This window comes from Carassius auratus, chromosome 30 (assembly GCF_003368295.1).
Source record: "Carassius auratus strain Wakin chromosome 30, ASM336829v1, whole genome shotgun sequence".
In the NCBI taxonomy this organism is placed as follows: Eukaryota; Metazoa; Chordata; class Actinopteri; order Cypriniformes; family Cyprinidae; genus Carassius; species Carassius auratus.
Genome location: NC_039272.1, coordinates 1,666,159 through 1,680,156, shown reverse-complemented (window position 1 = coordinate 1,680,156; position 13,998 = coordinate 1,666,159). Strand labels below are relative to the sequence as shown.

General features: G+C 37.0%; 1 protein-coding gene across 2 annotated transcripts; it reads right to left on the bottom strand.

The window, feature by feature from the left end:
* Positions 1–3,837: 3,837 nt before the first annotated feature.
* On the bottom strand, positions 3,838–12,222 carry LOC113048791 (histo-blood group ABO system transferase-like). Of its 2 annotated transcripts, XM_026210645.1 has the most exons (6): positions 11,993–12,222; positions 10,382–10,417; positions 9,831–9,923; positions 6,520–6,543; positions 6,138–6,272; positions 3,838–5,681 (listed from the first exon to the last, which is right to left on the bottom strand). In XM_026210645.1, the coding sequence occupies exons 1-6, from the start codon at positions 12,061–12,063 to the stop codon at positions 4,991–4,993; spliced, it is 1,050 nt and encodes a 349-aa protein (XP_026066430.1). In that variant the 5' UTR covers positions 12,064–12,222; the 3' UTR covers positions 3,838–4,990. The 2 variants fall into 2 exon arrangements, with proteins under 2 accessions (XP_026066430.1, XP_026066432.1); XM_026210647.1 differs by lacking the exon at positions 9,831–9,923.
* Positions 12,223–13,998: the final 1,776 nt, after the last annotated feature.

The window sequence follows — 13,998 nt, the reverse complement described above, 5'->3', positions numbered from 1 at the left end:
GGTCACTGTACCCGAAGCCACGCCCACATCTCTCTCTTAAAGCAACACACGCTGTTTTTCTCGCTTCATTGGTGCTCTTACAAAGTGTCTGGATTATATGGTTTATTACAGTTTTTTAACTGCCACCACACAAAATCTTTACTTGTCACACAGTTTCTGAAACCTGACACTCAAACACCAGAACCACACACCAAATCTGCAAAACCAAACACTAACATTCTCGGCATTTGACTATGTTTTGAATTTCATAAAACACTTTTTTGCAAAGCATAACACTTAACACTTCTTTATGTAACACACAGAAATCAACCAGGAATTAATATTATGGAAAAGGTGTTTTCAAATGTTTGCTTTCAGTGCCTTACACCAGGGGAGTTGTGGTTTAGTGGTTAGAGAGTTTGACTTCTTTGAGTCTTGGGCTGGCAATTTCACAACTGAGGTGCCCTTGAGCAAGGCATCGAACCCCCAACTGCTCCCTGGGCACCGCAGCATAAATGGCTGTCCTGCGTGTAATAAATGCACAGCATGAATTCTGTATGGGTCACCATACATGGGTCACCATACTTGGCTGTATGTCAAAAATTATTTTACAAATTATGTAAAAGTACAGAATTTGAAGTTAAAGTACATCAAAAATGTTACCATCTATTGCAAAACTTATTATAAAAATACATTACTGTAGTTGAAAGTTTCTATCTGAAAGGGAAAACTGACCATATCACCCTGCAGCTCTCACCTGGTCACCCACTGAAGCTAAGCAGGGTGGTCAGTACCTGGACAGGAGACCTCCTGGAAGAGGTGCTAGTGAGACCAGAAGGGGGTGCTCAACCTGTGTTGGTCCTAGTGCCCCAGTATGGAGACACTATATACTGTCAACAAGCCCTGTTTTCAGATGAGAATTTAAACTGAGGTCCTGACTCTCTGTATTTATTAAAAATCCCAGGATGTCTTTTGAAAAGAGTAGAGGTGTGAATTTGCCCATTGGCCTCTGGCCATCATGGCTTCCTAATCATCCCCATATCTACTGATTGACTTTTACTATGCACTAGTACTATGGCTGCCGTCACATCATCCAGGTGGATGCTGCACACTGGTGGTGGTTGATGAGATCACAATGTAGAGTGATCTTTGAATGCCTAGAAAAGCACTACATAAATGTAAAGACTTATTATTTATTATTATTATTAATGTTCAATCTTCTCTTGTGTATATAGTAAAAGTGAGATACCATGCATGTCAAGCTAGATTGTAAAGGCAGGTGACCTCATACAACTTAAAAAACTTGGGATACAGTCCATGACTTGTATATGGACTACTTTTATAATGCTGATATGCTGATGCATGATTCATGCCGTTAATCTTTTTTTTTTTTTTTTTGGAACTTGAAAGGCCCTAGTGCAAATCCACTTTCATGAACTTTCAGAACTTCCACTTTTGTAACCAACTGCTAAAAGGTTTGGAATGGTTTGGAAATTATGATGATAAAAATGATAAAAGTATGTTTTGGTCATCTTTGTATTAAAGTAAAAGTTACCATATCAGTATTTAAAGTACATTTCATTGGATGATTAAATATAAGGATACGTAAACTTATGTGAGCATGATTGAAGTGTTAAGTGGTTTCCTAAATATTTTGTGAAATGTTAATGAAAAAAAATAATACTTTAACTGTACATTAAACTGTTAAATCTTAATACATCTTGATTAATTCATTTTTTTAAGTTCCCTTTTATAAAATAATACAATAAAAAAAATCTGGTTTAGTGTTTGCAAGTTGGCTAGAACTCAGGTTACTTTGTGAAAAATTAAAGTAAGTTATTATCATTATTTTACCTGAAAAGTCTAACGTTTGCCAACAGCAAATGGAAAGATCATTAGTGACTGTGCCAGTCACAGTATTCTTACAATTTTCCTTTACAGAAATATAAATTATTATACCATTTGCAATAGAAGCATACTCGTGCAATTACCATAAACAATCTGATACATATCTAAAAGGCAAAGATTATTTATTTTAAAACAAGCAAATTAGCATCAAACAACATCTCATATGTGAAATTAAATGTAACATTTCCAATTTGCTTTATGTCTTTTCCCCCGCTTTGAATGAAAAGTAGCCTATATATAGTTACCGAGAGATGTGTTGAAGCAGTAATTTCACTTAGGCTTTATTTAGTGAACTCTGCAGTATTTTAGTTGAAAGACTCCCTCTCCTGCTAGATTTGGGGAACTATCAGCCTTGTTGACTGCTCTCGACATGATGTGACTCTTTCCCACTTCTTTTTAGTGCAGAAACAAACTAGAGATAATGGAATAAATTGTATAAAATATGTTAAAATATTTTAACATTCTATATATTTAAAAAAAAATTTTTTTTAAATCTTAGTATCAATCATACAATTAGTAGTATTCTAAATACAAAATAAATAAATATTAGTTATATGCTTTAGTTTTACCTTTAAAAAAAAGAAAATCAGTGTGGTATCCATTTAGGAAAAAATTCAGCAGCCAGCTTTTCTTAAAAAAAGCTGAGATTCAGGCCAACAAGAGTAATGATAAAATCAATGCGCAAATGCGTAAATCCAGGAAGTGCAGTGTAAATATGTCCTAGGCAGGTGTTGTGGGTTTGCCTGCAGTTGCACCTGATCACCTCTTGTAGGCGCCTTCACCTCAGTTCTGACACTACAATGTCTATTGTTCTCACTTGTATCAGGGTATCGTGTGTCTGGCTCTTTGCAGTAAATGTTTCAAGCCGTTTACTATTGTGCTAATAATTTGAATATCAAAATCAATTTCATATCAGAATTTATATTAGAATGTTTTATTAGAATGTTCTAGTTATGGTTTCCACTTTAAAGTTTGCCACTTTTGTCATTTCTTATGGATCAGATGCCTATTGTTCATATAACCCGAGCCACACCTTACTATTTGACAGAAATCATGAGGTCTGCCAGGTGTCTCACCAAAATAACCGATAAAAAAAGACACGTCTAGAATTCAGCTTTCTGCAGAAAAAGCCCCAGACAATTACAACTCCTGCACAGCATACCATACTGAAGTTAATGAAATGTTGAAAAAGTAATATTTGTTAGTTAGACCGGTTAAAGTGCGCATTCCAGTGCTTTTTGCGAGTTTCACGAAATATTTTTGGAACAGCAGCGAAAGTTAGTAGGATATAAAAAGTGACTGGACTGAAACGTAGGCTATCCTTTTGTTAAAAGTGCTGCTCTGCCAAGACACATTTCCAAACATTTAACTTTTCGCTTTTGCCACACAGACCTTTCATGTCATATAATGTGTCGTATTTGTATGATAAGCACTGTTTAAGTTACAAATAAAGAAATGCATCATCCACCTGTTTGCTTGGTATGCAAAATGCAGGGCGTCCAGCAAGGATCCATTAATTTCCTTCAAGTATGCCAACACCATTCTTTCAAAAGACTTCATGACCACAGATGTTAAAGTAACAGGTCTGTTGTATTCATTAAGTCCTGTGATTTTTGGTTTCTTCTGTACAGGGATGATGGTGGAACATAATACATTTGAAGCAGGTGGGGACTTCGCATAGCTCCGGGGGTCTGATGAAGAAGAGCTTTAAGGCAGGCTGGAGAGGCACCACCTGGGCCTTTGACCTTCTTTGTCGTCTGCTTTCTGAAGACACAGTAGGGGGAGGGTGATGATGGCGGTGCTGTGAGACAGTCAGAGTGGGTGTGGGGGGGTCAGACTAATCTTTTGCTTTTAAAACCTGCAGTAAAACTTGTTCCACAAAACAGATTTTTGTTCTACATGTTAGCAAATCCTCTCATTATGACAAACTGAGCATAGACACAGTGTAAATAAGAGATTTAAAAATGTAATGTATGATGCTTTATTACTGTTACTAAAAATAAAACTACATCTGATTATGGTGTTAACCACTTGACAAAAGTGTTTTCTCTAAAGCATTGGTAAAACATGGCACTCGCAGTAAATCAAGAATACAAGAAGAATATAGTGTTGCACTATATAACAGAGATGAGTTTTCAGTCTATACATTAATCCAAACAGTTGCTTGCTTGGCTAATAAAACATATAACATATTAAGCATTTTTGGTATTTCCATGGTTTCTACAAAATAAAAGCAGAAATCAAGGGTGTAACTGCTGTTATAATCATATATAATTCTGGATAAGCCGGATCTATATTTAAATTATGGTTTGAAAGATCCATGTACAAACTGAAGTACAGGTGTTCAAATAGGAGGATTGAATTGCAGGAGTGACTGGTTGCATTACAGTTTCAGGACTACAGTGCTAACCAGATGGTAATATATTTAACTGCAAACATTACAAACACAACACATGTGAAACATCATAAGACAAAAGCAAAATTACAGTTTGTATAAGGAATATTGTATACACAATTCAGTAAATTGAATAAAATGTTTGATATAATTTGAATCATGTATTATAATTAGTTTTATCATGTTTAAAGTTTTCTCAAATCAACCATAATAGCAGCTACAGTTTTAATATTTATGGCTTAAGAAATACATTATTACAGGTGTTACTGTTTGGGTTTATTATAAAAGTTGTGTGTGTTTTTGGTATTTTGAGGTAAATGCATAGTAAGCATAAAACAGTTAATGAATTGTTTGCTTAAAATAAGTAAACAATTTCTCCAAACAGAGAGAAAAAACATTTTACTTGATGTCAAGAAACAGGTCTCATTTTCATACTTGTAATACTAAGAAATCCTAAAACAGGATTTGACAATCAGGATTCATAATCAAAACTGTAGAATGTCATTCAGCTGGACGTCTCTGTGGAAACATAACTTGCTTGAATCATGTTTTTTTTTTTATCAAATCAGCAATCTACAAAACCCGTCGCCCCCCCCCCTTCAAAAAAAGGCTGTTTAAACCAGTTTGACCCAAGACTAACGAATCATTAAAAAAAAAAAAATTGTGAAACTCAACATGTTGATGTGGGTATAAACTTTCACAATAGTGCTACAAGTTTGGCCGAACTTCAGCATTGTTTTTAGCTACATGAGAGAAGCGAATAATTTTCACATAGCCTGAACTCATACTAATGTCCCGCCACAGATATTCAGGTGAAAGCAGTTTACTGGGTTTGTTATGAAGGAAATACTTGTTCAAGTGAGACTCCTCGTGCCATATCGCCTCAATGGAGTTTGCAATATCAATGTTCATCTGCTCCCGGCAGGTTTTGGTGAGATGATGTACATCCTCCAGTGAGCCACCGAATGCAGCACCAGTAAAATAATAATCCCCCTCTTCAGCTGGAATATATGCTTGAGACTCTGGTCTACGCTCATATGTGAATATGAACCTTGGAGCATCAAAGAACCAAGGATGTATCACACCTACGAGACGACCCAAAGACTCCACACTCCAGCGGCCATGGAACTTTGTATCAACGTCAAGGCAGAAAATATAGTCGGCCTCACTGGCCAGTTCATCCTTTATTAGTTTCTCCAGTATTCCCATCCTGCTCATACTGATATCCTGCCATCTGTTCATACTTGGAAGCTTCTTCACTGTCAGGTAACGTTCTTGACCTAGTTTTACATTAGGAACTTCCTCCGGTTGATCTGTAAACAGGTAGTAATGGACTCGAAATCCAACAAAGTAATGCTCCTCTGCGGATTCCAGGAAATCTTTGAGAAAACGTGTATATCTGGAAAAAAGGAGAGGAACAGATATTAAACATATCTATTTTATATATATATATATATATATATATATATATATATATATATATATAGATAGATAGATAGATAGATATAATTCTGTTTTTAAATAAAGGAATACCTTTATTAAGCAAGGCATTACTGTAAATTTATCAAAATAACAGTAAAAAGAATACATACATAACATATAAAAACTTTCTATATCTATATACATTTTTCTATTTATATATCTATATATTAAATCAATGCTATACACAAAACATAAACAAAAGACTCTTTTATTAGTAAAGTAGCCTTGCCTTAGTAATTTTGTTGCTAGTTAAATTTACAAAATCTTTCAAGAACACTATATTAACATAAAAGTTAAAAATAAAAAAAGAGCAAAATACTACAGAGAGAAAAGGATGTATTTTGAGAGTCGGAGAAGAATGTAACTTTGTTACTTTCCCAAAGCGAAGACAGTGGTCGCTACGGTGATGTTTTGTTGTTTGTAGATGGAGTCAATCACTGTGGAGTCAAAGGTTCCCTCCCATACAATCGGGGCTAACCATTGTGTCACAGAAGCAACATCTGTCCGACTATATTAAACACACACATGTAATCATTCACTGATTGCAATTAAACACTGGTGTTTCTATGTAAGCATGTGTACACTGTAGATAATTTCCTTAAGCGGCATATATTTTCAACAAACTGCATTCCTCAATTACCCCACATCAAAAACAGCAAATTATGTTTTAAAAGCACCTTATGTGTGTTTGCAGGAACGTATGTGTATGTTTAAGATAATACATTTATGTGTGTATGCATTATATGAGTTCTTACCCCAGGTTACCTGTTAGATGATTTCTGCAAACCAAAACACAATAATGAAAGTAACTCAACAGACCTCCTTATAGAATGTTTACATGTTCACAGTAATCGAACTAGAACAGCAGGGTTTACCATAGTATATGGTATATAGTCTCCATCCACGTCAGTTGAAATTTGGAAGCATTACAAGTCATGCATCACTGAGCATATGCACAGTTTGCTTAAATGCTGGGTGAGGCTGAACTTGTGTTTTCTGCCTGTCTGTCTAATAATTGTAGTACACAATAATTGCACTGGTATAATTTCAGTTGGACTAAAACTTTTATATTGTGACATTTTAATAAACTACAGCCTCATTAATCTGAATAAACATCTGAAAATATTTTTTCAAACTTCAACTGGGGAACACACCATTGTTTTATTATTTCACACAATAATATCTCAGTATTTTAACTTAAAGGGTAAGTTCACCCAATAATCAAAATCATGTCATTAATAACTCACACTCATGTCATTCCAAACCCGTAAGACCTTCGTTTATCTTCGGAACACAGTTTAAGATATTTTAAATTTAGTCCGAGAGCTCTCAGTCCCTCCATTGAAGCTGTGTGTAGGTCTACAGTCCATGCCCAGAAAAGTAAGAAAAACATCATCATAGTAGTCCATGTGACATCAGAGGGTCCGTTAGAATTTTTTGAAGCATCGAAAATACATTTTGGTCCAAAAATAGCAAAAAAATATGACTTTATTCAGCATTGTCTTCTCTTCCGTGTCAGTTGTGACAGAGTTCAAAACAAAGAAGTTTGTGATATCCGGTTCGCGAACGAATCATTCGATGTAAACCGGATCTTTTTGATTCAGTTCACCAAATCGAACTGAATCATTTTAAACGGTTCGCGTCTCCAATAAGCATTAATCCTAAAATGACTTAAGCGGTTAACTTTTTTAAGGTGGCTGACACTCCCTCTCAAACAAACAAACCAATATCCCGGAGTAATTCATTAACTCAAACAGTACACTGACTGAACTGCTGTGAAGAGAGGACTGAAGATGAACACCGAGCCAGATAACGAACAATAGACTGACTCGTTCACGAGTGAAGAACCAGTTGCATCGGTGTTCGGATCACCAGTAGTTCTTTCTGACAGTTCGATTCATTAAACCGGTTGAAGACAACAGTTCACCGGTTCTATGGCGCTCGACGTAATGGCTTCATTGGTGATGATTGCCCTTGATTCAAGCCTTCGGTTTACCTGGGCTCATAACATTAGCACAGATTCAGTTCAGAATCAATCACCAAAAGAATCAGTTCAGACGCTCTGTGTGTCATTCTGGTTCATGCTGAATCACACATGCACAGTATCATCAGCTCCTCGGTTCTCGAATCGGAGGCGTCTGACAGAAACGGTTCTTATCTTTCGTTCATTATCTGGCTCAGCTCGGTGTTCATCTTCAAATCTCTCTTCACAGCAGTTCAGTCAGTCTACTGTTTGAACAAATGAATTAAGCCGAGTTCAGACTGCACGATTGTAAATTTAAAATAGTCGGGTCACTGTTCTTTTCACACTGCATGAATATCTTGGCCAGCATTCAGTTGCTGCTGTGTTCACAGTGCACGATGGATCGGAGACAGAAGGTTTCACACTGCATGACTTTACAACAGGAAGAATCGCCGACAACTCTGTCTGGCATGCAAACCACGTTTCATAACCAAACACACGTGTGTGAGACTGGAAGACTTCTCTAGTGAGACTGGGATTATTATTAAAAATGGTAGCCCGCAAGAAGCTTGCAGTAAGAATTGCCTGTGCGCTGATTTGCAGCAAAGACAAGAAAAACAAAAGAAGATTATAGAGGAGGTAATGGTTGGGGAGATGCGAGGAACAAGGATTGTGTCTTCTTATATCATGCTTGCTGATATTGTGGTCTATAACTCCTCCCAGAACTCCTGCTGCTCTGTATCTTGCCCTCTCACTGGCTGTCGGTCATCTCCGATGTAGTGTTCAGTCAGAACACTTTTCACACAGCATGCTTTTGAATCGCCAACAGTCCAGATATTTAGCATGACAAATATCTTACGGGCATTGGCGAATTGTCGGCGATTCTCTCAGATCGCATCTTTGCTCATTCACACTGCGTGATTGTCACGCGGGTGAACCAGCACCGATTTGCTTGTGATTTCGGGTATTTGTCTGCGATTTCTCAAAACCTGTAAGCGAGCCAAACACTGGGCTAAAATCCTGCAGTCTGAACGTGGCTTTACTCTGAGATATTGGTTTGTTTTAACTCAGAGGAAGTGTCAGCCACCTTAAAAAAGTTAACAGCTTAAGTCATTTGCGGATTAATGGTTATTGGAGACGCAAACCGTTTAAAACGATTCAGTTCAATTTGGTGAACTGGTTCAAAAAGATCTGGTTACATCAAATGATTCGTTTGCGAACCAGATATGACAAACTGCTTTGTTTTAAACTCTCTCTCACAACAGACACGGAAGAGAAGACAATGCTGAATTAAGACGTTATTTTTTGTTATTTTTGGACCAAAATGTATTTCGATGCTTCAAAAAATTCTAACTGACCCTCTGATGTCACATGGTCTACTTTGATGATGTTTTTATTATCTTTCTGGACATGGACAGTATACCGTGCACACAATTTCAATGAAGGGACTGAGAGCTCTCGGACTAAATCTAAAATATCTTAAACTGTGTTCCGAAGATAAACAGAGGTCTCAATGGTTTGGAACGACATGAGGGTAAGTTATTAATGACATAATTTTGATTATTGAGTGAACAAACCCCTTAAGGGCTTCAAGTCATGCAAACAGGGAACATGAAAGATTTTTTTTGTTATGCAGAATGACTACTTCAAAGGAATTTCTTTAGCTAATTACCGTTACTGTGGCAGCCAACAACAGTACAGCTTAACCCTCTGCACATTTTTATATTTAGTTATATTGAAAAAGTTTCAATTCAGTCTATCTTTTTTACCCCATTTTAACATGGATTTCTATAGCTGTCAGGCAAGACGTCGGTTAGCAGTGGTTTCACATAATATCCACATTCTGATTGGTCAGATCGCCTGTCACTTAAACTCCCGGCGAACAATCAATTTCCTGTTGTTAGCTGACGGGAGTGGTACCCAGAGTCAGAGTTGCAATTAGTCTACTTATAAACTGTTGTCAAGGGTTGTTGTTGTTTTGTTTTGTTTTTTTGTCTGTGGTGTAAAGCTATTTCCCCTCAGAATTCTATTTTGATGGAAGGGGCCCCCCAACAGAGAGGAAGACAGACAAAAACACAAATGGGTTCATTTTGATTAGCAGACCTGACAACCCTGCCCTGGGTGGTTTTATGCTGCAGTAGCCCATCTGCTTCAAGCTTTGGTGTGTCTAACTCATACCAGCTTGTGATAGTCAATCTGAAAAAGAATGTTGAGATAAGCTGATGTGGATCAACCAGGGCTGCCAACTAGGGCTATCATGATTTAACAATGCAAGTACAAGCCTGTCCCTCACATTAAGATATGGAATAGCTTTAGATGAAATAGGCTATACAGTGCATGAAAAGCTGGTGCTCTTCTGTTTCGTTTGATATATGACTTCCCCCTTGTGCCATATAAAAAGCACAATAATCACAGCTTCTGAACCAACCATGGTTAGATCAAATATTCATGATTAGACAGTTATTTCATTATCGCGACAGGCCTACTGTCAACTCTCACACAACTGACACAGTTCTCACACTTTCATGTCTTTAAAGTCACTACTGTAAATACTTTTCATTGTGACGTTTTAATAAGAAGAATTATTCTTTTATTGCTGGCTCAAACTGAACATTTCATGTTCATGTGAACTTGTATGAATATAGTCTACTTACCCAAACCAAATGGAGGTGATTACCCAGTAAATGAGCCTGTAAGAGAAGACAAGAGAATCCTTTAAGCAGAGGTCTTTTGGAAATGTGTCAACACTCACGCACTTCAGTTTTTAAGTTAAAAATAGGTTTAAAATAATTGCAGGTGTTTTTCCTCATCAGCAAATGAGGAGCTGAAAATGCTGTTTGTCAACCTCATGCAGAAAAGTTGGTCAGCATATCTTTTCGAAAGGGGAAAAACAAATAAACTCTATGGAGGCCTAACTATTTCAGTAACATATTTTAGTATTCAGTCAAAAAATCTGACCACAACATTATTATAAATTATGCTTCAGACTGGTTCAGCTAATAAAACAGCTTATTTCAACAGGAATTCCATTCCAGACGTGTCATGTTATTTGTAAGCATCCAGGATTTTCCATTGAACAACACCTGTATGTCCTTTCAAATGTTCCACCATCATCATTTGAGGAGCAGGTTCACAGGTTCTTTAGAGAGAGAGAGCCTCACTGGATGTTTGTGTGATCATCTCTTTCAGAATAATATCAATTCCTGTTGTCTGACACCTTCATTCAGTTAAGGATGTAACGGAGTAATGGAATACACGTGACGTAATGTCCTTATGTATTTAAAATAAGAAATATGAGTAACTGCGTTTTAAATGGGTGGTAATCAAATAAAGTTAAAGTACATCTGAAACCACCTAATTAAGATTACCAAAATGATGACTTTGCATTTTAATGTAATTTATTTAATTTAATTTAAATTGTTTGTGATTTTTTTTTTTACCAATTAGGCATTTGGTGACTCTCACCCTTAAAAAAAAAATTAATAACAAAACAACTGGGCAGCCTGTTCAATTAGCAACTTTCAGAGTGCACAAACTAGTCAGGACAAAATAAAAAAAAATCTAAAGGGAATCAGAAAGCCATGTGTGTGATTTTTGCCATGGGTAAGACTAAGACAGTCTTATATCTAACTTTTATCAGCTTCAAAGGATTCAACATGTAATGTGAAAAAGCCTCTTGAGGTAAGTTGATCTCGAGCTTTGAAAACCAGGGGTGGCAAATTTCATGGAATTGAAATACTCTCATGAAAACATTTTTCCACACAGAACCAGTGACATTTGTGAGCTCTTGTTCCTGATTTAATAAATGGCAACATCAGAAAAGGAAGAAGAATGATATTTCCTGAAAACCAGCATGACTGTAAACAAACCCTTGCCTTAATGATTTTAAAGTGCTTAGATCAGGTGTCCTCAGTCCTGAATGGCCATTGTGTTTCAGAGTTTAGCTCCAACTTGCCTCAACACACCTGCCTGGATGTTTGTTGTACACCAAGTAAATTGGTTAGCTAGTTCAAACTTGTTTAATTGGACAGGACTTGGAGCTAAACTCTACAGAACAGTGAGCAGACACTCCTGACCTACATGAGTAATTAATTTAAATTGTGTTACAATGTGTAACCTTCCTAACCCTGTTTAAATGCCTACATACATCAAGGTGCAGCCATGTGGTAAGCTGATCATATAAAGTGATCTTGGTAGCATATAAACAGATTCACAACTCATATATTCTGAATCAGCTACATATTTAAAAAAAAGTTTATACATACCCACTCAGTGATAAGCCAACAAACATTCCAAGAAGGAAGAAATAAAAAATCTGACGGAGTCGCATTGTCATATCAGCTTGGTCTTGTGTCTGTACTCAAGAGAAGAGATTTGAAAGTCAAACACATCCTGGTAAGGGTGGGGTTTACATGAAGACACAACCATAACGACTTCAACTACAGCAACCCAACACCCAATGACTGTTCCATATCTTCAGCACACCAGAGAAGTCTAACTGGTTTTGAAAGCCAGCAGGGAAACAAACAGATATTTTGAGGAAAAAAGTTTCACTTCTCACTTTTATCTTATTTTTCTAAACAAAACGTTAAATATATAAGGAGTGTGCGATACTGATATATTTTCTGAGATTTGATCATTAACATTAATTAGATGATATTTTGCTCAGTGTGTTATTGTGCTGATATCTTAAAGGGTTTGTTCACCCAATAATCAAAATTATGTCATTAATAACTCACCCTCATGTCATTCCAAACCAGTGAGACCTCCGTTTATCTTCGGAACACAGTTTAAGATATTTTAGATTTGTCCGAGAGCTCTCAGTCCCTCCATTGAAGCTGTGTGTACGGTCTACTGTCCATGTCCAGAAAGGTAATAAAATCATCATCAAAGTAGTCCATGTGACATCAGAGGGTCAGTTAGAATTTTTTTGAAGCAAAAATAGCAAAAACTTTTACGACTTTATTCATCATTGTCTTTTCTTCCGTGTCTGTTGTGACAGTTTAGTGATATCCGGTTCGCCAACGAATCACTTGAACTGAATCGTTTACAACGGTTTACGTCTCCAATATGCATTAATCCGCAAATGACTTACGCTGTTAACTTTTTTTTTTTTTTTTTTTACATTTTTTTTCAAAAGAAAATCATTTATATAACATACAGAAGAAAAAAAGAAAAATCCCCGATTATAAGGTTAACACATTTTCTGTATACGACTTTCCTTTAAACATTTTTCCACCCACCACCCACATAGGGATATAAAAACAACGTAAAAACAACAACAACAACAAAAAAAACATAAAATAAAGATTATTATCTTTATTATAGAATAAAGATTCATTATCTGGCTCGGCTCGGTGTTCATCTTCAGTTCTTTCTTCACAGCAGTTCAGTCAGTGTACTGTTTGAGTACATGAATTACTCCGGGATATTGGTTTGTTTGAACTCAGACGGAGTGTCAGCCACATTAAAAAAGTGAACAGCTTAAGTCATTAATGTTTATTGGAGACATGAGCTGTTTTAAACGTTTCAGTTCAAGTGATTCGTTCGCGAACCGGATATCACTAAACTGCCACAACAGACACGGAAGAGAAGACAATGATGAACTTGGCGACGAGGATGGGATTCCACAGCTGATCGTCCGGGACCTGAGGGCGTTAGTTGGCTGATCACCCTAAACCCCAGAAGGTTTCAGGGAAGGGGGGACTGACGTCTGAGGGCTTGTGGACCTTCACTGCTGGTTTCTCAACGGATTAGAAAGACAAGCACAACTTCAACAGCATCATCATCATCCAAACCGTCTGCTCTGCCACCAGCAATGTCATCGGAATGATGAAATACTCCATGGCCGGAGTCAGCACCAGATCTAAAGCTCATCAGAGAGTGACACTGCAGCCGAACAGCCTAAACGTGAAGAAACTGGAGGAAAAGGAGAGTATGTCAGAGCTTTCCCCATGATTCAAGCGGCTGGGCTGAATAGAACTGTGATGGTCTCTCAACCATGGAATGAGAAAGACTTGAAAGAGAAATGTGGTGGAAAAATTCATTGAACATTGCTTCTGTATGCCTATATATGCATGTGTTTTCTTTCAATTGCTGTGTGGGTTCATAAGGGTGACACCTGGGGGGAAAACAGATGTCTGAGAATGACCTGAGAGGGTCATTGGGCCATATAGTGGGGGGACAATGTCTGAGGATGATCTGAGGGGGTCACATAAGTCCTAAATGTGTGTGAGAGTGTTAGAGAGTGTTCCTTGTTATGTGTGGAAAT